General features: G+C 32.9%; 2 protein-coding genes and 3 non-coding genes across 13 annotated transcripts in view; 4 read left to right on the top strand and 1 right to left on the bottom strand.

The window, feature by feature from the left end:
* The first annotated feature begins 61 nt into the window (after nucleotides 1-61).
* Nucleotides 62-7,873, top strand: LOC105668584 (thyrotropin-releasing hormone-degrading ectoenzyme-like). 2 transcript variants are annotated; one of them, XM_067355954.1, is made up of 12 exons: nucleotides 62-1,325; nucleotides 2,211-2,713; nucleotides 2,789-3,238; nucleotides 3,872-4,034; nucleotides 4,193-4,340; nucleotides 4,665-4,743; nucleotides 5,388-5,740; nucleotides 6,192-6,466; nucleotides 6,625-6,815; nucleotides 6,962-7,261; nucleotides 7,344-7,413; nucleotides 7,600-7,873. In XM_067355954.1, exons 2-12 carry the CDS (start codon nucleotides 2,220-2,222, stop codon nucleotides 7,723-7,725), a joined length of 2,649 nt encoding a protein of 882 aa, XP_067212055.1. In that variant the 5' UTR covers nucleotides 62-1,325; nucleotides 2,211-2,219; the 3' UTR covers nucleotides 7,726-7,873. The 2 variants fall into 2 exon arrangements, with proteins under 2 accessions (XP_067212055.1, XP_067212056.1); XM_067355955.1 differs by lacking the exon at nucleotides 62-1,325 and having other exon boundaries at nucleotides 2,200-2,713.
* Nucleotides 7,874-10,634: 2,761 nt separating this feature from the next.
* Nucleotides 10,635-23,683, bottom strand: part of fry (Protein furry) — a 35,562-nt gene continuing 22,513 nt past the window's right edge. For 5 of the 8 annotated variants that reach the window (XM_067355943.1, XM_067355944.1, XM_067355945.1 and 2 more), the window contains 22 exons: nucleotides 19,979-20,083; nucleotides 19,783-19,917; nucleotides 19,440-19,708; nucleotides 19,100-19,226; nucleotides 18,713-18,903; nucleotides 18,021-18,643; nucleotides 17,745-17,919; nucleotides 17,365-17,674; nucleotides 16,844-17,147; nucleotides 16,210-16,724; nucleotides 15,788-16,096; nucleotides 15,483-15,651; nucleotides 14,886-15,058; nucleotides 14,350-14,424; nucleotides 14,182-14,217; nucleotides 13,042-13,215; nucleotides 12,819-12,956; nucleotides 12,552-12,733; nucleotides 12,290-12,482; nucleotides 11,888-12,145; nucleotides 11,315-11,816; nucleotides 10,635-11,083 (listed from right to left, as the gene is read on the bottom strand). In XM_067355943.1, the coding sequence (XP_067212044.1) occupies nucleotides 10,920-11,083; nucleotides 11,315-11,816; nucleotides 11,888-12,145; nucleotides 12,290-12,482; nucleotides 12,552-12,733; nucleotides 12,819-12,956; nucleotides 13,042-13,215; nucleotides 14,182-14,217; nucleotides 14,350-14,424; nucleotides 14,886-15,058; nucleotides 15,483-15,651; nucleotides 15,788-16,096; nucleotides 16,210-16,724; nucleotides 16,844-17,147; nucleotides 17,365-17,674; nucleotides 17,745-17,919; nucleotides 18,021-18,643; nucleotides 18,713-18,903; nucleotides 19,100-19,226; nucleotides 19,440-19,708; nucleotides 19,783-19,917; nucleotides 19,979-20,083 (5,127 nt within the window). In that variant the 3' untranslated portion in view covers nucleotides 10,635-10,919. Of the gene's footprint in view, nucleotides 11,084-11,314; nucleotides 11,817-11,887; nucleotides 12,146-12,289; nucleotides 12,483-12,551; nucleotides 12,734-12,818; nucleotides 12,957-13,041; nucleotides 13,216-14,181; nucleotides 14,218-14,349; nucleotides 14,425-14,885; nucleotides 15,059-15,287; nucleotides 15,359-15,482; nucleotides 15,652-15,787; nucleotides 16,097-16,209; nucleotides 16,725-16,843; nucleotides 17,148-17,364; nucleotides 17,675-17,744; nucleotides 17,920-18,020; nucleotides 18,644-18,712; nucleotides 18,904-19,099; nucleotides 19,227-19,439; nucleotides 19,709-19,782; nucleotides 19,918-19,978; nucleotides 20,084-23,683 lie in introns of those variants that run through there. The other 3 variants (XM_067355946.1, XM_067355947.1, XM_067355950.1) reach the window with 3 other exon arrangements.
* Nucleotides 22,462-22,534, top strand: TRNAA-AGC (transfer RNA alanine (anticodon AGC)). Its single transcript has one exon. It is a non-coding gene; the product is annotated as a tRNA-Ala (tRNA).
* On the top strand, nucleotides 22,614-22,686 carry TRNAA-AGC (transfer RNA alanine (anticodon AGC)). Its single transcript has one exon. It is a non-coding gene; the product is annotated as a tRNA-Ala (tRNA).
* On the top strand, nucleotides 22,766-22,838 carry TRNAA-AGC (transfer RNA alanine (anticodon AGC)). The gene has a single exon. It is a non-coding gene; the product is annotated as a tRNA-Ala (tRNA).

The following is a 23,683-nucleotide window of genomic DNA, read 5'->3' on the forward strand; positions in this document are numbered from 1 at the left end:
TATTTTTGTCCCAATTATTTTTAATATTACATTTATCTAATATTTAACATTATTCAAAATATACATTGATTAATGCTGTGTCTCAATGTATTTTAGACAGTTAAATAACTGGAAATCACGAAATAAAAAAAAATGTTTCGTACAAACTTATGACTTCGAGCGGCATAAGCGACATAAAATGGTGCCATTGAGTTGTTCTTGGCTAGTTGTTTGAAGATCACGTAAAAGTTCAATTTCTTAAATAAAAACCTAAATTTTTATAGCATATTCTTGTAGTATACCTCAAGAGCTTTTCAAAACACTATGAGAAAGTATTTTTTCATTAAGAGGATGCTGGAGTGCCTGACGAACTCCGACGCGAAAGCGCCATCATTTCGATGGAACTAAAAATTAGAGTGATATTATCGGCATAAGTCATAATCTAAGTATGAATGTATTGTGTATGCGTATGTGTGGTGCGTGTATAAATTCGCATATTATTGTATAGCGCCTCTCTGATATTATCCTGGAACTAATCTTCTGTTATTTTTTCATCTGTTATACCGATATTGGACGCACACGTATGTAAAAATAGTCGGACAAGAATATTTTTTACATTAGACTTTTCAGCCCAATTTTAATGGTTTCATAACATTTTATTATGCAGTGCGCAATTCGCGCTGCTCTTATTCGGTGTATTAAAATCGTTAAACTTTTATAAAAAGCTAAAATTGATAGCTCTAAAAGACATGTTATCCTAAGAGTATGTCAATAAAAATTAATGTTATAAATAACTTTATTTTTCCGAATTTTTTCGACCAACGCGAATTCCCTTTTTGTGTGCTCTTTAATCCTGCAAAAGGATTTTTAATTCTATGCAGGCAGAAAAAAGCTGTATTTGTTAGAAAAAAGTCAGGAAAAATACAGCATTTATGTGGTAAAACAGAACTCCAGCATCTTCTTAAGCACTTTTCAAGTTATGCAACTTGAAATTTGCAGTGTGTTTGCGCTCGCACGCAGACAAAGACGCGCAAATTTATATATTCTGTGCACAAATTTATCCGATTACATATGAACAGTCATTCGCTTCTTCATTGTTTAGTAGAGTGTTGTTAAGGCGTAACCTTTTACAAACTATTTACATCACATAATGTATTTAATATGTTAGCTGCCAATATTCCTCTTAGTTTTCGATGATTTCTCGAAACAGTAAGATAGCCATTAAATTTATATATCTCTGGCATTCGAAATTCAAGATTCACGGTGTTAAATGTACTATTGTTACAAATTGTTAATTGTTACAAAGTACTGCAATTTTAATAAATACATTATTGAAATCTATATAGGTGAGTAACCACAAGAGTAAAATATTTCTCACTAAAAACATATTCAAAATTTTTCAAGCACAACAAACACAGTTTTATATGTTTTTATGTTATTAAAAACATGTATTTCAATTCTGACGTACATCTTTCACTAATTAAAAATTTTTTTTCATTTTGTTAATTAATACTGCATAAATTAAGATAAATATAACAGTTAATTATCAATTGTTTTAGTGTCAAATTTTTAAACTTAATACATATCACATTTTTAAAAACAATTATTTTGATATTTGCAAAATTTATTAAAACAACAATTGTACTTTTTCAACCGTAGTGTACATATGTAAGTGTACATATGTATGTATGTACATATAATTGCAGTAAAAAGTTATTCAATTATTTGAAATATTGTAAAGACGATTTTATTATAGAATTAACTATAATATTCTATACTATTAAATATTGTTTTTTTTTATTTATCGCGTTTCTAATATTATGTCCCAGACTGCACACATGTCCAAATACATCCAAAAGATATCCAGAGGATGTCCTGTCGTCCCAAAAACGTCTTCGGGATACCCTCTGGACGTCTTTTAGATATGTTGTGTTGTCTGGATGTAAATTTAACATAATTATAACCTTTTTGGTTTTATATTAAAAAAAAATTATGTTAAGAACAATTAAACAAATTATGTTGCTTGTAAGATGGAATATAACTTTATATATTTAAAATTTCGTTTTTTTTTATTACTATCAGAAAAAATTTTTTCTTCCTTTTAACCATTTTTCATAAAAATCTTACACCGCATTAATACGATCAACTACAATAGTTGCTGTATAATCTTTATTTTTCTTATATATATGTCAAATGTATGTGTTTCTCTAATCAAGAAATACTTCCTGCAGATACTTTAAATGGAAATTAATATGACATTTCGACATATTTTATTAAACGTCGGATTAATATTAATGATAATTATACTATTTACTGAAAAATTTGCTAAAAGTGACACTGAACTTTATAACAATGTGTTGAATAGCATTCCTGTAATACCACTGCATTATGATGTCAAAATAAATTTTAAAGTATCCAAAAATATCTTTTTTGGAGAATGCAATATTATCATCCAAATTAAAGATTTAACAGAAAATATAACTATAATGAGTTCAAGAATTTTCAGTATAGTAAACATAAGCCTGATTGACAACAATAATAATCAAATAATCAATATTCCGAATTTTTCATTTATCAATAAACCGCTTAATAAGACGTACATTTTTTTGGATTTTATCGAGTCATCAATGCTATTTCTATCTCTTGGTACGTATATCTTAAAAATGATATATGTGCAAACCATATTAGATAGCGGAGATTATTTCGAATCTTTCTACACACATAAAGGAGAATTGTAAGTTAATATAATCAATTTTTGGTAAAATAAAATTAAAAATTTTTAATTAATCATTTATTTAAAACAAAATAGATTACGCAACAAAGGTATTAAACTAATAAAAGCAGGAGAACTATTTCCATGTTGGGACGAGCCTGTATTTAAATCAACTTTTAAGATTTCTATCTTGCATCATAAAAACTACACATTTTTGTCGAGTATGTCGATACGAGAGCAATTTGAAGATGTGAATGACATGATGTGGACTCACTTTGACAAATCATATTCAATATCCGCTCAACATTTAACAATTGTGATAATTGAAATAATTAAATTCAGTTATTTCTCGATTTTTTACGAAAATGTCAAATTTTGGTATAGAATGGAGGCAGTAGAACAGATGCAATTTGCAAATGACATTGTCGGAGATGTCTTGTACCGTTTGGAACAAAAAAGTATAACAAATATATCAAAAATAGATTATGTTGTAATTAAAGACTTTCAATACAGTAACGTAAAGTCACGGGGATTCGTTCTATTAAGGTAATATTCATTAATATTGCAAAAATTAGAATCAAATTGAATTATTATATACATTTATAATATAAAATTAAAAAATGCATATTAATATTGGTAAGATTATTAAAAAACAACTGAAATATATCACTCTTGTATCATTTTTTGATAAAAACTTTTATCTTTCTTTAAACTAAAACTTCAATTCAGATTTTATTATTAAAAGTATAAAAAATAACTGCGTTTTACGTTTTACAAATAAGGTATATGCTATAAAATCTTATTCTTGCCACCAATAATATTGAAAAAATCATCAAAATTCTTATCATTTTAAATCTTATACACATTTTCACACATAATATTACTCATGCAAAAATGCTCGAAACACTTTTTCTTTTCTATCCTAAAATTAATTCTATGAAAATGTGTAAGTTAATAGTTATTACTAAGTTATTTTATTCACAATATAATATATAGTTCATTGAAAACACAAAGTTATTTAAATATAAGATTTTTTATCTTGTCAAATTCAGATTTAACTTTTAGAATTTATAACTGATTTGCCTTTAAAATTATTTTTTATTAAACATAATTATACGATTATTGCATAATTATAATAAAAATTTTGGGTATACTTCAAATATTTAAAACATTTTTCAGGGAAGAAGATGTTATTTATAATAATACAATAGATCACAATGTCCGTAAAATGGAAGTGGCAAACTTAATAGCGCGTGAAACGATATTTTGTTGGTACAGCGATGTGTTTCTGTGGTCAAAGGAAGGATTTATTACATTTCTTGCAGCCGATATTTTGAATCAGGTTTTTTTATATTCTTACTATTAGTACACTACATTTCTAAACTTTATAATATAACCGACCAAATGTTAATACCAGCTGTTAATAGCGTTATGTATATGTTGCCAAAATTCAAATACACTTCTATCGACTACATATTTACTCGATGTTACGCTTTACAGGCTCAATATCGCACGATGGATTTATTTGTCGTCCAAACACAACAGGAATCTTTACGTTTCGATACTCTCCCTGTAGATTCACATCCATTATACACCGCAAACATCTCTGCAGTTAATTCATTTCAATCGTCTTTTCAATATATCAAATGTAAGTTTAAGTAAATATAATGAAAATATTACTTATAATTAAAGAAAATACAATTCAAAAATATTGATAATTGTACGCATATTCTTAAATTTTATAGTAGAATATAAAAAAAACTTTTAACGACAAATCGATTAAAATACAACGTATTTATAAATAAAATTTATTATAAGTATATTTAAAATGAGAATTAATATTATTTTAAAATACTAATTACTATTACGTATTAATAGTAATTAATATTATATTATAAAGTAGAAAGAAATATCTCAAACTAACAAATACCTAAACTACTTAACAATGACTTTATAATTTGAATTGTAATAGCATTCATTGCATGGCGCATGTTATATCATCTAGTATCTTACAATGTGTTCTGGACTGGTATTCGCACATATATAATGCAGTGAGTAATATCTTTATCTAAGATTATTATGTAGCAAAATTATACATTAAAGGAAAATGACATTATTTATATCGTAGTCAAAGGATATATATAAATTGTTTAAAATCTATTGAGCTATCTATTATCTATAACTCTGTAAACAATATATGTGTGTGTGTCCGACTATTGAAATTTTATTTGTACTTATCTAAATTAAAATAATTGATTTTCGAAATTTGTACAATTTAACTTTAATAGTTTTTTGAAAACTCACGTTTCAAGTTATAGATAAATAAAATATTATATTCTTTACATAACTCCAAGTTTATTAATATATATTTATGATTTTGAGACTAATTATAAAAAAATAAAAGTAATAAAAATATCTGCAAATGAGGTATTTTGATAAGTAATGATTTCTGTCCACAATTTTATTTAAAAAAATTTACTTAATTCGCAATTATTGGACGAGAAACGCAAAGACTATTTTTAAATCTTAAACCAAATATAATTCAAAATATAGTTCAAAATATAATGTTTTTAAATATTTATATACATCTTTTATTTTACAAACATAATTGTATATTTGAATAAATTAAATAATAATTTTCTGTTAGCTAATAAATGTTCACGTGTTGTACGCTGTAAAAAACATATTTTTATAGATATAATCAGTCAAATGTACACGTCGACCAATTGTGGAATATTATACAAATTGTTTTCGATAATTATGGCAGCAACCTACAACATTTAAATATAACAGATGTAATGAATACTTTTATATTAACTGAACAAAAATATTCTCATCTGTTCGTGGAACGAAATTATTTGAATGCCATGACAATATTCACTTGCATTAATTTTACACTCGATGAAAGAGCGACATTTCTAACATTAGTTACATATACGACAAAATCAAATGACTATAAGTCCTTTTTGTTTGATTGCCAAAAACCGTGGTACGCAAATAAGAAGTTTGACAAAAATGACTGGATTATAGTCAATTTAGAACAAATTGGTAAATATACATATTAATACATACATATTAATATATACATATATGAACAATTGATAAATAATCGTAAACAATCGTATTTCATTTCAAATTTTATATTTAATACAACCAAAATTTTACAATACTTTAATTTATTTGTATTTTTATTTTATTGTTATTGTGACTATTTTTCAATATTGTCCAAAATTAATTACTACATGTATATAATCAGAGTTAATTAAAATTTTTGCAAAGTTTTTTCTACAACTTAAGTCACTAAAAGTGATAAAATAGTAACAAAAATTGCATTGCAACAAATAACTCACAATAAGCATTTTTTTTAATATTTTCTAAAAAATATTTTATTATAATGTAAATAATTTTAAAAAATGTTTAAAATGTTTACTATTATACATCTTTTGATAAACTTTATCGATAAATTTGAAACATAAAAAACTATTTTTCTATGTAACAGGATACTATCGCGTCAATTATGATTTGGATAACTGGAAAAATCTTATGCACTATTTGTCCTCTGTAAATTATAGCAGTATTCATGTTCTGAATCGAGCTCAAATCATTGATGACGCGTTTTATTTTTTGATACAAAGAAACCTCAGCTACAACTTGTTTTGGAATATTACAAGCTTTCTATTTTATGATACGGACTATGTAGCATGGTATCCTATGATTAAAGCTGTCGAATATATGACGTGTATCTGGCCAGTTCAAAATAATGATAAAATAAAGGTAAATTATAATTAGAATAAATTGCTACAGAAAAGTATTATTTTAAAGCACTAGATATTAACAGAGTTCAAATAAATATGTATATATTTAATTATATTTACATCATTTTATTTTAAATAAAAATGTAGTTAATATTTCAATTATTTAACAATTTTTAGGTGAAAATTATGGAAGTTTTCTTTTATCTTCTGCATAATATAGGATATAATGATAAAGAAAACGAAAGTGATTTTACTCAAAATTTAAGAGCAGAAGCTGTAAAATGGTTATGTGTTCTCGGTGATTCTGAATGCAGAATAATAGCCGCTAATAAATTAAAAGAAGTTCTTGAAAGTCCTGTACAAGACAAGTAAGTTGTTTTACAATCGCGTATAAAGAAATTTTGTGGCATTATTGCTCTATGCTAAATAGATAATTTTAATATTAAACACTTACAAAATATTGTAGTCTAGTTAAATATTTGTATAGAATATTTCTTTTTCCCTGGTAATGCAGACCACTGAAATGGAGAGAATGGATTTATTGCAAAGGTTTAATGTCAGCAAGCGGGAGTATTTGGTGGAAAGTGTTGAGTAAATCGATGGAAACATCTGATAATACATTTTCAAAATACTTAACTTGTTCTACAGATATTAATATTATTAGAATTTTTGTTACACGAATATTACAAAATATGTTCCAATTGAACCAACTAGACAAGGACCGTGTTAATATTTTTCTTCTCATTATTGTGAAACATGCAAAAAATCAAGCAGTGCTCGAGTATATATACGACGTCTTTAAATACAATATAAAGTGATACATTTTTTATTTATTAATATATTTTATTACTTCTGAATATTTGTTGTATTTGTTAAATATTATTTTGTTTTTATAGGGAAGTTTACCGAATTGCCATATTAATTGTTATTATAACACACAAGCATGACGTAGACCAATTACAAGAGGTATATTTTTCTATATGCATTATATGACTTTTTTATATTATGCTTATATATGTTTAATTTATCACATACGTGACATATGTAATCCAAATGCACTAACACAGCAATTTATCATTTCTTTATCTGTAATATGAGAAAAACTTCTATTTATTAGTATCGTCTGTTAATTCATATATTAATATACTTTAGGTAAGTAAATTTGTTCAAAGTTATGTGACAAGTGACATAAGACTAATTGATGCTGTTAAACAAAAAATAAAAAAGCGAATTCAGGAATACAGTAGATATGTCACAATGTATGGGACCCTTACGTAAAGCTAATAAACATAATACAGTATGTAAAGTCAAGCATCTAATGAAAGGAAGATAATAATTTTATTTGTTGTTCACATGCATTCATATATTAATAATTTTTGTAATCCTTCTCTGATTGTTGTATTAAATATTATTTATTAATTTTAAATTGTTTTAATTTTGGTTCAATTATTTTCAATTTTACATTTATCTAATATTTAACATTAATCTATATATATATATAATCTTAACATATGTTATTTTTTCTTCAATATTTCCACAATAATTTGTGGAAATGTTTTGCTCTGACATGTGTGAAAAAAGTTGATATTTCAGGAACTCGCTTTCTGTGTAATATATTTAATTATTGTTTTTTATGAGAAATAAAGAATAGTTATTTTTGAATCTATCAAACGCTTTTTGATTTAACAGATTGCTTTGTAAACATAATAGTTGTTTGATTCTCTTTAATTTTTCATCTATAGACAATAGTGACATTAAAATAGCATTTCGCTTATACAATATTGCAAAAGAAAAGATTTTCTGCTTTTTACAGTCATGAATTGTAATTATGTTAAAGTTATATTTTTATCAAAATGTTTTGATATTAGAATGTAAACTTTGTTATTTTGATTAATAATCTAACTCATCCATTTTAAGACAAAAAATCTACAATAATTAATTATATTTATAATATTCTTACATGATTTTAATGTAAAATTATTAATTTGTGTATTTGTGTATTTACGTATTTGTTGTTGTTGTTGGATATCTCACACGTAACTTTGAAGTGAGATGACAATGTTGTAAGCGTTGACAAACTCGTTTCAATAATTTATTGAGAAAGCCGTTTGAGAAATGCCATAGAAAAATGTTGACCTGTTTTTCATGTTTTTCCCCGATAAAATTAATAAATAAAATTTTCATCACTTTTTTCGATACTATTCAATAGATTAAAAATTTTTCTAAATATTTTCGGGAATGTTGCCAAATAAAATACACTTGTGCACAATTTTTAACCAATTATAGCGATCACAATGGTATAGTTGCATGATGCATGGAGTAAGCATCTTTCAAGTTGCAGCGCGTAGATGATCGGTCAACAAGGTAGCCAAAGATAGCCGATGTACGGCGGTGAACATTTTGCAAGATGCTTGGAGCGAGCGACGAGCGATGCATGTCGAGTCGAGGTGCGAATCGTTTGATCAGCACATCGCTGAAATACACGGCGAATACACTGTACATCAGTGTTAACTACGAGAGCAAAGCGAAGAGAGCAATGCGCGCCGACCGTGAAGTTTTATATTCGCGAAGACAGAGACTTCTCGAAATTTCTTTTACTTGAAGTTTAATACAGACAAAAGCCCTTTTTCGATGATATAACATATATTTTTTATTTTCACAGAGCAAATTACAATGGACTGCAATACGATCGTTGCACGTACGGAGTTTACCATGATAAGGCTGTCTCAAATCAGTGTTATTAACTCGTGTTTGCAGGCCGCTTTTTTTATGGTGACCAACAGCGGTTATCGAGATTTGCTATGACTCTTTGACGATCTTTAAAGATTGTTTCTAAAATATTTCACAAAATAATAGTTGCCGAAATAATTATACGCAATGAGAAATTGCACTAAATGCATCAAGTGCGACAATGATTTAATGCGATGCTGTACGCTCTTTTCGATGCCGATGCGATTTTGTTTCAGAATTGATGGTTTTAATATTCGGAATTATACTTTTCTTATTTCAGTCATGACATAAAGATAAACTTATTTAAAACAAATAATAAATTCTCAATTTTATTGCAAAATATTAATATTTATTGTTTATATACCGATAAATAAATTTTAAACTCGCAAATATAAGTACAAAAAACGGATACAATATATATATATCAAATCTTGTTGCCGTGCAATATAGTGTTCTAACTTAAAAACATTCAAAGTATGGGGAAAATATGTTAAAGTGATTCTCCAGATATTTTCCAGAATCGCTCGTTCTCATCAACGCGTAGTCGACGTACTCGAAAGCGAGGGGGGAGAGCTGAAAATACACATAACAAACTAACGTCGACTGGAAAGTACAGCGGCTGCATGCGACTCGTTATGATGTAGAAGAGCACGCTGACGGTCACATATATTGCTCCGGATATATTGGTGTGAGTATGCTCCAAAGAGCCCGCGATATACATATGTAAAATTTGGCGGTCTTTTTGTGTTGAGGCCAATAAATTCTATGTGGAACATCCAACTCTATAGAGCCTGCCGCAAAAAAATGTAATAAAATATACCTTTTATTTCTTCTTTCCTTCGACGATCTATTTTTTTTAATTGTCTGGTAATTGGTACCATCTGAGCATCTTCTCTTTCACGCACTGTAATCCGTTTCGCACATTGATATTTCCACACGTGGACCACTTTGTTTCAAGCTAGCTGAGCGAAAGTTGATGATCCTAACAAATTGTGTTAAGAGCGATTAATAGAAGTAACAATTAAAGAATTTATAGTTTGTACACAGGTTATTTAAAAAGTTCTCAGAATAAAATAGGAAAATAAATCGAAATATATTTATTTAAAATTATTTTTATTTCTCAATAGCAATACACTTATATATATAAAATACATAAATGCATTATGAAACTCTGATCTTTGATTCATCACAGGATCTGCAACTGCAAAAATATCCGTCAACTGCTTCTCTTACTTCATTAAATGAAGAAATAAAGACAATTTTTTTATTTTTCCAATTAAAATATTTTAACAAGGACATTATCTTATTAGCACCTTTTAATCGGCAATTCTCCAAAATCTATATTAATACTATTTAATTTCGAAAACTTTTCAAATGACCCACGAATAAACTGATCGTGCATTTTGCATAATTATGTACTAAATAATTCTACAGAGAATAAATATTATAATACTCTCTTCAAGATTTCAATAATTTATTTCACCAAATATACAACCAATAGCAATTCGCGTTACATTCTTCGTGTCAAAAAAAAAAAAATAAAAAAAAACAGAATCATAAGCTTGTTTATATGCATGTTCTATGTACTCGTCATGCTTACAATTCGTAACTTTATCGTGATGTACATATATTCAACTACAATCGTATACAAGATACCTACACACGTACGTATGACAGTGAAATATATATATCGGCTTAAGTGTAAACGAACGATTCGTAATACTATATCATTAAAGCTTATATTAACAGTCATTTTTGGAGTGATTAGAGTGGTCATGCTGATTGCGTGCGGCTTTCGTGGATGCTTCTAATCCTGTCACAGCCGCCAAAACTTCGAACAGGCTCTCCATCAGTCTGCCAAATATTTCTGACATCTCGTCGTCCTTTCTCGTCACAACAAATATATCTAAAACATTAATAAATACAAAAAATTGATATGTATTAAATATAATATATTACGTTATATCCAAAAATAAATTATGCAGATATAAAAATGAGTAATGCATTGCATAGGCAATAAATTAGTGAGTTATATTAAAAAAGTGTGTAATTTATTTCCTTTATTGAAATTACACATTCAAATTTTTTTTCTTATCTTCCACCAAGTTGAAAAATACTTAACAATTTCGAAACTCACCCGACCTATCCTGACCTATATATTTGCAGTACATATTAACGGCAGTCGTCACATCGTCGTCGTCGTGGAAAGGATCTCCGGGCCACTGTGCTCTGTGCAGCCTCACGGCTTCGAGCGCTGGACACCACCGCGCGTTTCTTAAAAGTTCGGCGACTCTGGCGACTTCCTCCACAGCTCCGGTACCTGGCAGAGGGCTAGGACTTGGCGTCGGAGTGGGCGTCCCTCGTTCACTCTCGGTGCTCTCTTCGAGCGCTCTGCTTAATGCTATCTTCATATTGGCAATTTCGACAGACAGATCTTGCAGGGGAATTTGTACGTTTCTAGCGGCGTTCATTAGTGCCCCTAACATCTTGTTTGATGCTTCAATCAACAGCAGAAGTTGGAAGTGCAGTTTGTAAAGTGCCCTACCCAAGTCCAGTAGCATCTCTTCAACGCCCGCTTCTGTGGTGTGACTGCCGCCCAACGCCTGAAGTTTAGCAGTCGCTTTAGCTGCCTCCAAACACTGAGAAGAAAACCAACAATCGTGATTATTTGTGTTAAACAAACATCGCGACGTGCGTTAATAAGACTCACCTCTGTAGCGTGATCTTTCCTATCCAAAAATGTCTCTAGATGCTCCTGTACCTCCAGCATTCCGAAGCGCAACGTCTCGTTCAGTCGTTGATTCGCAAATATTGCAACTGAAAACCATACTAGAGGCGGTTCAGCTTTCGAACTGAGCAGTTCGGCATGACTAGATAAATGGGCGCCCAAATGAGACGAAGTCGGACTGCCGTTGCTGAGCAGAGCGCTCGCTTCGCGCGTGAGACCGACAGATTTGCTGCTCACATCCTATGAAACATAACAATTCTCTAATATCTTTTCAAGAAAAATAATAATCTAAATTGTATAAAATTTTATCCATCTTTTTGTATTAGTATTAAGTCACTTTTTGGTCAAACAAATTAGTTTTAGCACGATTTTCACGACACTTACTCTCAGAATTTTACTCAACAATTGGAAAAAGCTCAAAGTGTTGTACGGAGCTTGAGTAATGAGACTTTGAATTTGCTGCCTCCAGATCTCTTCCGCATCGTCTCGTACGACCTGTCGGAAAGGCATTAACGCGGACAGGTTGGGCGATGCGTTGCAGGGTGTCACGTCTCCGAGGTCTCCCGCGCTCGAGCCACTGTAAGCAAAAGATTCGAATGAATCGATTAATACGCGCGTTTCCAAGAGTCTTCATACAGAAACTTACGATGTGTCAGACCTTGTGGATGAATCGTGACGCGTGCGACTAGGTATCAGCGAGAGAGATGATGGCGGGAACATTCCGGGAATGCTGTTCGCCTCCTGGCTTGTTCCAGAGCCACCCGGTACTTCGTCCAACGGTGATTCCGATCCCGCTTCGTCGTCCGATGATTCTTCGGCGACACCACGCTACATATACACAAGAATATCATATAAAATATAAAAATAGAAATATGATATAGCAAAACTAATTTTTAATTTTTTTTAAATTTACCCGTGTTGTGTGTTTGCTGGACGACGGTGTCTTCTCGCTCAAACTTTCCTCGAACTGTCGTAAACTGGGTTCTCGCTCCTCTCCTTCGCTAAGAGGACGACGTCGGACTCCCCAGTTGAAATTATCCGTGCTCTCACCCTGCGATTTATTATTGATGTTTCATAATAAATAATTTAAGATAATATTTTTTAATCGAAATATGCATTAAAGCACTATGACTTACCTCGACACTTTCGCTCTCATATTCAAGAAAGTCGAAGTCTTTAAATACGCCAAATTGTTCATCGTCCCGTCTAGATCCTCCGCTCAAGTCGTTATTCGCGCCAGAAACCTCCTCCGTTGAGGAAGCCATAGATGATTGTCTTTCCATCAAATCCGAACTTTGACTGAATATGACCTGAATTTAAAATTGTTAACACATGAAAAACATATATGTAAAAAAAAATTTGAAGAAATTAGAAGCAAATATATAAGTGATAATATTACGAGTACAAAATCAATAATTAATATTTTTATCTTTTACACTAAAAAAGACATTTTTACAGTATAATACTAAATAATACTCAATACAATACTACATACAACTTATATTTTTTGCTTCTCGATTGAATCTCTCAATTAGTTGCCTTCAACAATATATCTCAATTTCGATTAACTACGTGAATTTGTCAAAGTAATCGATAATTGTGCACAAACGTGTCTTACAATAACTAATTACGCATACAGAATGCTCTACGACTATCGCAGTTCTCTCAGATTTTAAGAAATAAACAATAGCAACTATTTTTGAATATCAAAGCACAAATAATTGTTTAAATATTATAGTTCAACAAATTACAACGTGTCTAATTTACATAAATGTCAAAAATAAAAAAATAAAAAAATGGTAACACATGCTTATCTTAAAACTGTTTAGAATTAGTAACTGTTGCAATAGTTACTATATAGTAGAGCAACCTGTATATGAAATCACGGAAAATGACACATTGTTTTACACCAACTGCACTGACACAACACATTGTCATCAGATCACGGAAACTACGTGTCGAGTAATCTTATAATAATAATTATTATACAAATTATTGTTTGCAAAATTTGAATACGACAAGGTGTCAAAAGATAACGGATCCCAAGTGTGTGTGGTGCTAGAAAGTACTGCTACTATCACTTCATAAGACCTTGCACAAATGCGTGAACACATTTCTTTTTTGTTCCTGCAACAATGTGCAAGTGAAAACATTTGAAGCTAGTTGAAGCGTGAAAGTACGATTCATGGTACACTGCAATTAATTACGAGTACAAGTACTTGTATTACTGTGAATTACAGTAGGTGTGCAGGTTGCATTTAAAAGTAACCTTTTACCTTGCTATACAATGTCATTGAACTAATGTGCTCATCCTAGAAAGGGGTACATAATGAGATGTCAGTTGTTCTTTGGTAAGGTACATAATCCGCGCAAACCATAGGATGTAGGAACATTTACACTACTCGAATTATTAACTGAAAAGCGTATCGCATGTAAAAACATACCGATGGGCTCTTTGGTAATCCAACTCGTTGTCCACACGTCGTCAATAAGTTCACTAAGCACTCTCTGACACGACCCTGTTGGAAAACAATTTTACGTGTGTGATTCAATGCTTATATACAATATTATATCAAATTTTGTAAATAAGCATTTCTAAAATCTAATATTACGTATATTTTAAGCTAAAAAATTGAAACTTGATTTAAATATTTTAACATTAATATACATTTTATTCATTTCTATGCTTTATAATATTATATCATAACATTTGTTAGATTAGAACTTTAGAATGTACATTGGCTTTGCTGCAAAGCATTAAAATTTTATATTTTAAACAAAAAAATGATCTCAAATTTTAGAATATAAGAATATTTCAATGCATCGCAGTAAAGAAAATGTGCAATCTAATGTTTTAGGTCTACCAAATGTTAATAATATGAGATTCTAAGGCATAAAAATAAATATTAATTAAATATTTTTTATTTTAGTTACAATCATAATAAATTTTTTCTTCAAGAAATTGTTAATATAATTATACCTGTGACATCCAAGGCCTCTTCCAACCAGCGATTGCGCCACTGTCAGCTGGTGACAAGGATAATGAGCAACGTCGTGAACTGATTGATTTTTCGTCAATACCTTGACGGATTAACCAACGTCGACCGATCACTGGTGTCTGTGATAGATCAAATGTGAAGTCCATTGTCCTTCCTATTCATCAAAACAGAATAATTAAAGTACGCATATATTAAAGTGGAGTACATTTCTACAAAGAACGAATACTTGTTATTGTATTCGTTGAAATTAGTTAGCTCTACTGCAAAATAAGATTTTGGAACATTATAAGCGAATACATATCTTAAAAATCTAGATATTGATAGAAGACATAGAAGCACTGATAAAAGTTACATATTTCAAAAAATAATGTAATCAATATAAATTAGAATTAAAAAAATAATTTTATTTTACAAAGCGGTTACAATCTATTACTGTTGTTATTTTTATCGCAACCTGAGTGTCAAATCATAAATTATCCATGCCATGCATGCATGCAAGAGAAGAAAACAAAATTGATAAATATACATTCAAGAAAAAATAAGTGCATCGATATCAATGTGCGAAGACGTGAACTTACCCGGTAGCTCTTTCTTAGTAAATATCTCTGTATCGGTAAAGCTAGGATGCGGTGATGCCAGCGAAGAGTCCCAGGACGAACCATGCATCGACGTCGGCGGCGCTACGAGTGTCGATGATCTTGTCACTACAAGCTTCAAGATTTTAAGCGCTTCCTTCCATTGAGTGCCCTAAAATAACAGTTCACTAATTAGATGAAAAAATTATGCACACCAATTAATGCACTATATATATTTTTGAAATTAAAAACATTATGTCTCCCTCCAATATGCATTAGAATTAACTAAATGTACTTTAAGATTGTACCTCGACATATTTAGATATCACTCTCAAAAGTTCGGTGTTGATTGGTTGCGCAGCTGGAGAGGCCAGATCCACATAATGCAGCATGCAATGTATAATACTGAGTACAGGCAATGCCACGCTACTCGGGCCCTTCTCCAGAACCTCCACAAGAAAAGCAAGCATATTGAAGCTGAGATGAGCGTACGAATCGTAAAGGTATTTGACCACGCATTTAGTCCATTGGAAGCTTTCCTTGCTGAAAGTGCGGCGGCTGTATAGCGTCATGACTGTACCGAGATTCTCCAATTTTTTCCCCTTCTCTGCGCTCACCTGCTTACACGGAAAATAAAAAAAAGAGAAGAAATGATAAAATCATCTCATTGCGACACACAAATACCATTAATTTATTAATCTGACAAAAGAGAAATTAAGTCGAGTCTTACTTGTGCAATGTTTTCGGCGCTTCTGATGCAAAGTTCGTTGGCGTCTTCATAATTCAGCAGCATGTAAGGCAGCAGCGATACAACGTTCATCGGGAAAGCGAGACTTTGCGTAGGATCGACTACTGGTAGATCCAGCAGTGGCGTAAATTGGGAGAGCAGCGTGACAACCGGCTCGTATGTATTCGGACTGGTGCATCCTTTCAATAAAAGTGCATGTACACCAGGAAACGAGGTCCACCGTAGTTGCTGCTGCAGCTTTTCAACCTTGTCCCTGGCATCTGGTCGATCAAGCGGTAATCTGTGTAACACGCGACTTAAAAGTCGCAGCGCCAAAAGGAACTCATGCTCGTAATCCGACTCGAGCAAAGAAACTGATAACCAGAATAATTGTGCTAATATTGTCATCTTGTCATCCTGCGTCGCGGAATCACCTAGCAATTTTAAGGATTGCGCTGACCTCGATCTGGGGAGATTCGAAATGGGATATTTGTTACCGCCGACTCTGTTTTCCAGTTCTGTAACAAGAAATTTCTTGAAAAATCTATGACTTTGATTTAATTTATACGTAAAGGCAAAATTAAATTTATACTTAAAGAGAAAATTTATTATAATAAGAAGCATTAATTGCAATAACCTTTCATATCGCTAGCTGCAGAATTCCCACCGCTGGACCTCTTCATACAATAACTAACCGAATAACTGGTGCTTCTTGTATGTCCACCTTGATTCAAATGAGAGAACATGTGTGGTCCGGCTGGATAACCATTTCCACCTCCTGGACTGCGCTTTCCTCCGATTACGATTCCCGACACCGGATCCTTGTTGTTCAGATTAGGCGTTGACTTGAAGATCTCTTTCATAAAATCAAGCGGCCTAAAGTCCGATTCAAGAGAATCGACAGCCGCTTCCAGTGTTAGTAACAACTCTGTTACATAACCCTATAATAATAATCGTAAAATTATTGACATGCTTAAAATGCTGATCAAATTAACAATTTTTTCAAAGCTACGATTATCTCAAACTCTACTGAATATTTTTCAAATAAAAAGAATGATCAGAAACTGTCAATATATTAAGAAATTAAAAATGTCTCATAAATATGTGTAATATAATACATGTATGTCAATTCACGTGTGGTTGAATGTTTAAAAATACCTGCATATCTTCGCCTTGCTCGGCAACCGTCTCCACTAGCCTAGATAAGATATCAGACAGCATCCTAGACGTTATAGGAACACGCAACGCTCGGAAAACTTGCAGAGATCTTCCCGCGTAGTGTCTTGATGAGCAGGAAAGACCCAATTGCAGCGCTGTTTGTGCCCATCTTTGACTGACTAAAGCATGGGGCAGCGAGTCTCTAAAGACACGTAACACGTGCCGCAATAATACTGTGAGTTGCTCAGCGCTACGGACCCACCACACTTTAGCCGTCATGTCCTCGTAATTCCAGAGCGGTTGATTTGTCCTATTATGAAAAAAAAGCGATTAAATTAAAAATTCTTCCATTCTCTAAATAATACAATCAACGTGCCTACCTAGACGCGAGAAAATTAATCAAGGACTTAATAACGTCTTGTATCGGCATGTTGGGACCCGGTATCGGCTGAGGACCGGTCCAATTGTTCGCGTCCTCCGGCGTAACAATAACAGGAGGCACCGCACTCGTCGCCGTCCCGTTCGAAGCTGACCAAGCATTGCACACCGCTGATTCTATAAATTTATTTTCATTAACTTCAAAATTGAATCGAAATTGCATGTCAAATATGTTAATTATATATGTAAATAAATAAATAAATATATATATATTTTACCATATGCATGAGAGTTTCCGTAGTCATCCGAATGATTCGCATGATTCATCGATATCGGCGGCGTTGACGTCGAATTCGACAAGGACGAATGAGTCGGTGTACCGTCCGCGACCGAAGAAGGTAACGGCGGCGGGGGTGGTGGCGGCGGGGGCGGGGGAGGCGCCGATTGAATCGCCGAGGAATCAGGAGGCATAGGCGGCGGCGGTGGCGGCGGCGGTGGCGGCGGCGGCGGCGGCGGCGAAGAGGGTGGCGGCGATGAAGAAGCCGGCGGTGGTGTTGTAGGCGGCGGGGCCGGAGGAGGGCCGTACAAATAGCTATCAAATTCCGGATCCACTTCAGTGAAATTGTGGTCCAGCACCGGCAAGGCCGGGGTGGATAATCCCAATCCCAATTGTTCCGTCTTCGAGGCGAGAAGCACGCGCGCTACACCGAGATGATCGCGATGATCGCCGAGCACAACCAGCAGATTCAGCAGCAGGCAACGGCAGTGATCTCGCACCAGCGGTCTCGAGTGGTCCAAACCGAGGAAAACTATGTGCAGCATCAAAGGGACGTGTATAGCCCAGTCGAGTTGAATTCCATCGATAACGACGTCGGTGAGCAGCATCACAGCGATATTGCATCTAAGTTTTGCAATACAGACAATGGATTATCAATGTGTATCTCTCGCTAGAGCGCGCATAGACAAGTACCTGTGAAATCCGCTTATCGGCTGAGAGCTGTCGGGCAAGTACTCAGTTAGAGGAGCAAAATATCCACCGTACTCGGGCATTGGTAAAGGATGCGGTTGTGGAATATCAAACTTTTCGTCGACGCACGGCATTTTTCCGTTCACTCCAACGGACACGTTGCGTGCAGCGTAACACGACTCGTCAGTAGTCAACTGAAAATACGCCAATTACTTTCATAATTGCTTATTACAAAATTATTTTTAAATTATTACAAAATATTAATTTAAAGCCCGACCTTGTCGAGCTTCTATGTATTTTTAACTTGATTTCGCCATTGAAAAGTTTTCAATCGCAAACAATATACAACTATAAATATTATAATGTTTTAACTAAGTCATAGAAACGTACTTCGGCTTCCGTAGTCGGAGTTGATAGATCGTCCGGAAGAACTGGCGGACCACTCGCAGTCCTTGTCTTTTCTGTCCTTGGAGTTTGAAACCCCGCAAGCGCTCGGAGCGCGGTATCGGATTTCGAGCTACGGAAAAAATTTAAATTAAAGTTTTTTAAAAGGTTAAAGTGTTTTAAAATAAATGCTCGCAGTATCACAAAGACATCACGTCTATTAAAATTACCTACTAATTACCTTCAAACATTTCAAATTTATCACTTAACTACTAATTAAATTTAAGAGATTTAAAATGCTAACGTTGCAGATAACGCACAATCAATAGACATGAACATTGCTCACCCAGTTTTGACGGGATCTTCTCCGGAGTGTCTTTTTGTGTGAATCGTTCCCTTCTCGACACCGAGATCTCGGGGTGGATTCGCAGGATCGGCGGCGGGTGCATCACTGTGCGATGAGGCTTTTCTCATACTTGTGAGCCGATAAAACGGTGGCGTTTCCGTTCGCTCGATCAGACAGTTGAGAGTCTCGACCGTCTCCAATTCCGTCATCATTTCGTCGACGAGACGATCCGGACGGGCTCGCGCCAGATATAATACCACGCGTTTCGCCTAACAAACACAATTTAACAATTTTAGGACACCTTGCCGGTCGCGAATAAAACTATTCTCAGAGTTTCACTCACGTATGGTAAGAGTTCTTGAGGCGCCATTCCAGAGACGATAATCAAATAGCGGATTATAACTTTGAGGTTGTTTGGCCAACAGCCGCACAAAGTCGCCCAAAGCTCCTCTGTCTCTTTAGGATGCTCGTCAGAGAACTGTGAAATATTTAAATTAGTATTTGAGTAACGCTTAACGGTACATTGTCAGTTTAACTACCTTCGCTGTGATATAAAAGAGATTATTGAGCACCATCTCCGTCGCTTCCGCGCTGCCCCAGCCTTCTCTGCGCGTTCCTCCGCGTGTCACATCGCTCGTATAATACTGTGAAAAGAATTAAGTAGAATTTTAAGTAACGACGCAGAAATGTGTAAGACTTTCTAGAGGGAGAATTATTTCAAAATTATTTTCGAGAAAATTTATGTCTCAAAAAAGTACCGCAGAGTAAGCAAAGCCTTAAATCCCATGATTATAATCCCAAAATTAATAGTTTTCATTTATAATCTAGAATTCTTTTATAATCTAGAAAAACGAGAAAAATTAAATGCCGCATTTATACTTCAAAAGGTATAATTTTTCATCTATGCGCAATTAAATTTTTTTAAAATTATCAGCTAGATGGTAAATTGAAAGAATATCTCATCAGTAAGCTTTGAAACAAACTCGTTAGTTCGTTACATCTTATCGTTCCTCGTTACATCCGCTTGTGAAAGAACTAACTAGGTAATAAAAGAAATGAGAAAGAAAAAGTTCTTTTTAAAATTTTTTAAATATGCACAATTAAATTTTAAACGATTAATTAATCAAATGACACATTAAAAAGATCTCATAAAAACTTTGAGAAAGTTTAAACATTCCAGTTACACCTTTGAAACAAATCAGCTCATTAAATTACATTCGTTTGTAAACAGAGTAACAAGATAGCAATCATTCGGTGCATTACAACTTGTCACTGTTATTACTGAGACAATTATGAAGTTCCAAGCAAGAGAATATCGATATCGATTGCAATATTGTTTGCGCGTTAAACAAAGATTCTCAATAATTATTTAAATTGCAATCTTCTTTTTTCCGTCCATCTCTCTATTGAGATATCATCAAAGTTATCGTTGATAATTCCTAGAAAGCAAACAGAATGAATGTTACGCCCTTTTCCCATTAAATTATCTGAACGTCGATTTTATTCTCATAAAGTTCGATGTATCACATTAAACCATTGAACCATTCTATCGTTTCAATTATGCTGTTCGTAATTGAGCGATTAAGTGATTATATGATTAAGCTGTTCATTAGAGTTATCGACAATTGCACGATATGCGAAATAATAAAAAAAAAAAGAAGTCTTGGAGACGCCGGGTATCGATCCCGGTACTTCTCGCATGCGAAACGAGCGCTCTACCATTTGAGCTACGCCCCCCACAATTGTGATGATCGAGAGGCTGATTACGATTGTTGATAATCGTTAATAATCACGTAATAAGAAGAGATTTTAAGCATAACAGTCTTCGATTTCTAGAGTATACAAAATAAGTATTCTAATATTAAAACTACGATCCCTACGATTAATGAGATAAAAGAATCAATGATAATAAATCAAGTATCCAAAAAATGCTATCAATCTTTTTATTTATGCTACAATTTTCTTTTATATATATATTTTTTTCATATATTTTTATGCGAAATTCGTGTATTTTTGCTTTTCTCAATTTCAAGATTTCTCCAAAATTTCAATATAAAGTTTCAACTAAAGTTATTTCATCCTATATTGTTATCAGAATGTTATGTATTTAACAATACACTAGCTTTTATTAGAAATTCTCTTTATCATTTTACAAGCAAAATTGTCCTTGTATTTTTACCCAAATTTTACAATGTTTTTTCAGTCAAAAGTGTAAACGTTATTAAAAATTTGATATTCCTTACAAAAAGATCGACTATGTTTACTATTATATATCTGAATTTCTCTTCATGCGCAACTACACTCGTGATGTTTTGACGTGCTCGTCGATCTACCGTATTGAAATTAGTATGTAATTCTCTGCATTCCCTGTTTACGATCTATTTCGATAACCATTTAGAATTTATTCACAAAGTTGCATCCAATTTCCACCTTTTGCCAGTCGAATAAACATAAACCACAAAGAGATTCCAACGTCATTCCGTACGGTGAAATTGATTCCAAATTGAAAACTAATATTCACAGATTTTCGTCGGCTAAGCGTTACTGACCACAATCACAGATCATTGATCATTAATCTAAAATCAGAGAACATGTTCCTCATATAAAATTAATATAAATGATTTTGAAACTGAGATAGTGCATTTATTTTGGGATACGTGCTAAAATTTTCCAAGATGATATTTAAAGCTTTTACTAGAAGCATATTCACTTCAAGATAATCATCAAGATTGAAAATATCTGATGATATCACTTGTTTATTTTAAACGCGCGATGCACTTAGAACATCGGAATCTTCCAAAATCACATCTGGAGATTGTTTCTAAAAGTAGATCACTCATACGGAGTTTCAAATGATCATTAAAATAAAATATAATGAGAAAGCGAAGCACGGATAGCAAAGCACTCGCTTAATATACAAGCGATACCCGACGCTTTATTTATACGATTACTTTTACATTCTTTTGCCGAAAATGGATCACGATCGCGATCCAAAATAATGCGATCAATAATCTCGATCACAGGGGGCGTAGCTCAGATGGTAGAGCGCTCGCTTAGCATGCGAGAGGTACCGGGATCGATACCCGGCGCCTCCAAATTCACTTTTTGCATCCTTTTACCAAAAGTGGATCACAATCGTAATCCAAAATGATTCTATCAGCGATTCAGATCACCGGGGGCGTAGCTCAGATGGTAGAGCGCTCGCTTAGCATGCGAGAGGTACCGGGATCGATACCCGGCGCCTCCAAGATCACTTTTTTGCTCCTTTCACCGAAAGTAGATCACTTTCTGCAACCCGATTAACTTTGCTACAGGATTGAATTACCGGGGGCGTAGCTCAGATGGTAGAGCGCTCGCTTAGCATGCGAGAGGTACCGGGATCGATGCCCGGCGCCTCCAAAATTTCTTTTTGTTAAAAAGTTTATTTTTTATATCTAGAATATTCCACAAAGACGTAATTTAGATCATGAAACGCGTGGAGCTTATTTAACATGTAAGGACATTAAAGGCAATTTCCGGAATCTTCATAACACCGCATTATACCTTCCTTCGAACAAAAATATTGTTTATAAAAGTTTTATTTTGTTTACGTCTAAATAAAGTATATTATTCGGTATGCATAGAAAATATTGTTCCATTAAAAGTTTGATGTAAAACTCGATTACATTTCATCAATTTTCCAATATACTAACTCTCTTGTCTCTTGAGATCTCAAGTTTAAAATATATATATATGACCAAACAAAACAATAACATTAGTATGAAAGAGAGAAAGAGAGAGAGATCTGTCGATTGTCGCCAAAAACATTTTTTGCATTTTTTTACCAAAAATTAATCACAATCGCGATCCCAAATGCCAACGATTCAGATTGCATACATATGTAATTTGTACGAGTTTAATATTTTACCGTGTTGACTGTCATATGATTTGGCGTTTATTTTACCGAATAACACATTTACTTCACAGCCGCATCATTTGAATAATAATTATTTATTAAATCACGACTAATAATTAAACATATTCCTGATAATAATGCAAGGAACATTCTTGATCGATATAATCCCGATCGATACGGTACGATATATTTGTTTACAAGTAACGTTTCTGCAAGAACACTGAGACAGGATCGAGTGCTTTGTCTTGAGAAAAAGTCCGCGGCAAATCGACAAACGAGACATACGAAAACGAGTACATTACGTTACATTTATATTACGTGTTTTATCACAAGTTGCAAGTTGATCACC

The sequence above is a fragment of the Linepithema humile genome, chromosome 5, assembly GCF_040581485.1.
Source record: "Linepithema humile isolate Giens D197 chromosome 5, Lhum_UNIL_v1.0, whole genome shotgun sequence".
NCBI classification, from domain to species: domain Eukaryota; kingdom Metazoa; phylum Arthropoda; class Insecta; order Hymenoptera; family Formicidae; genus Linepithema; species Linepithema humile.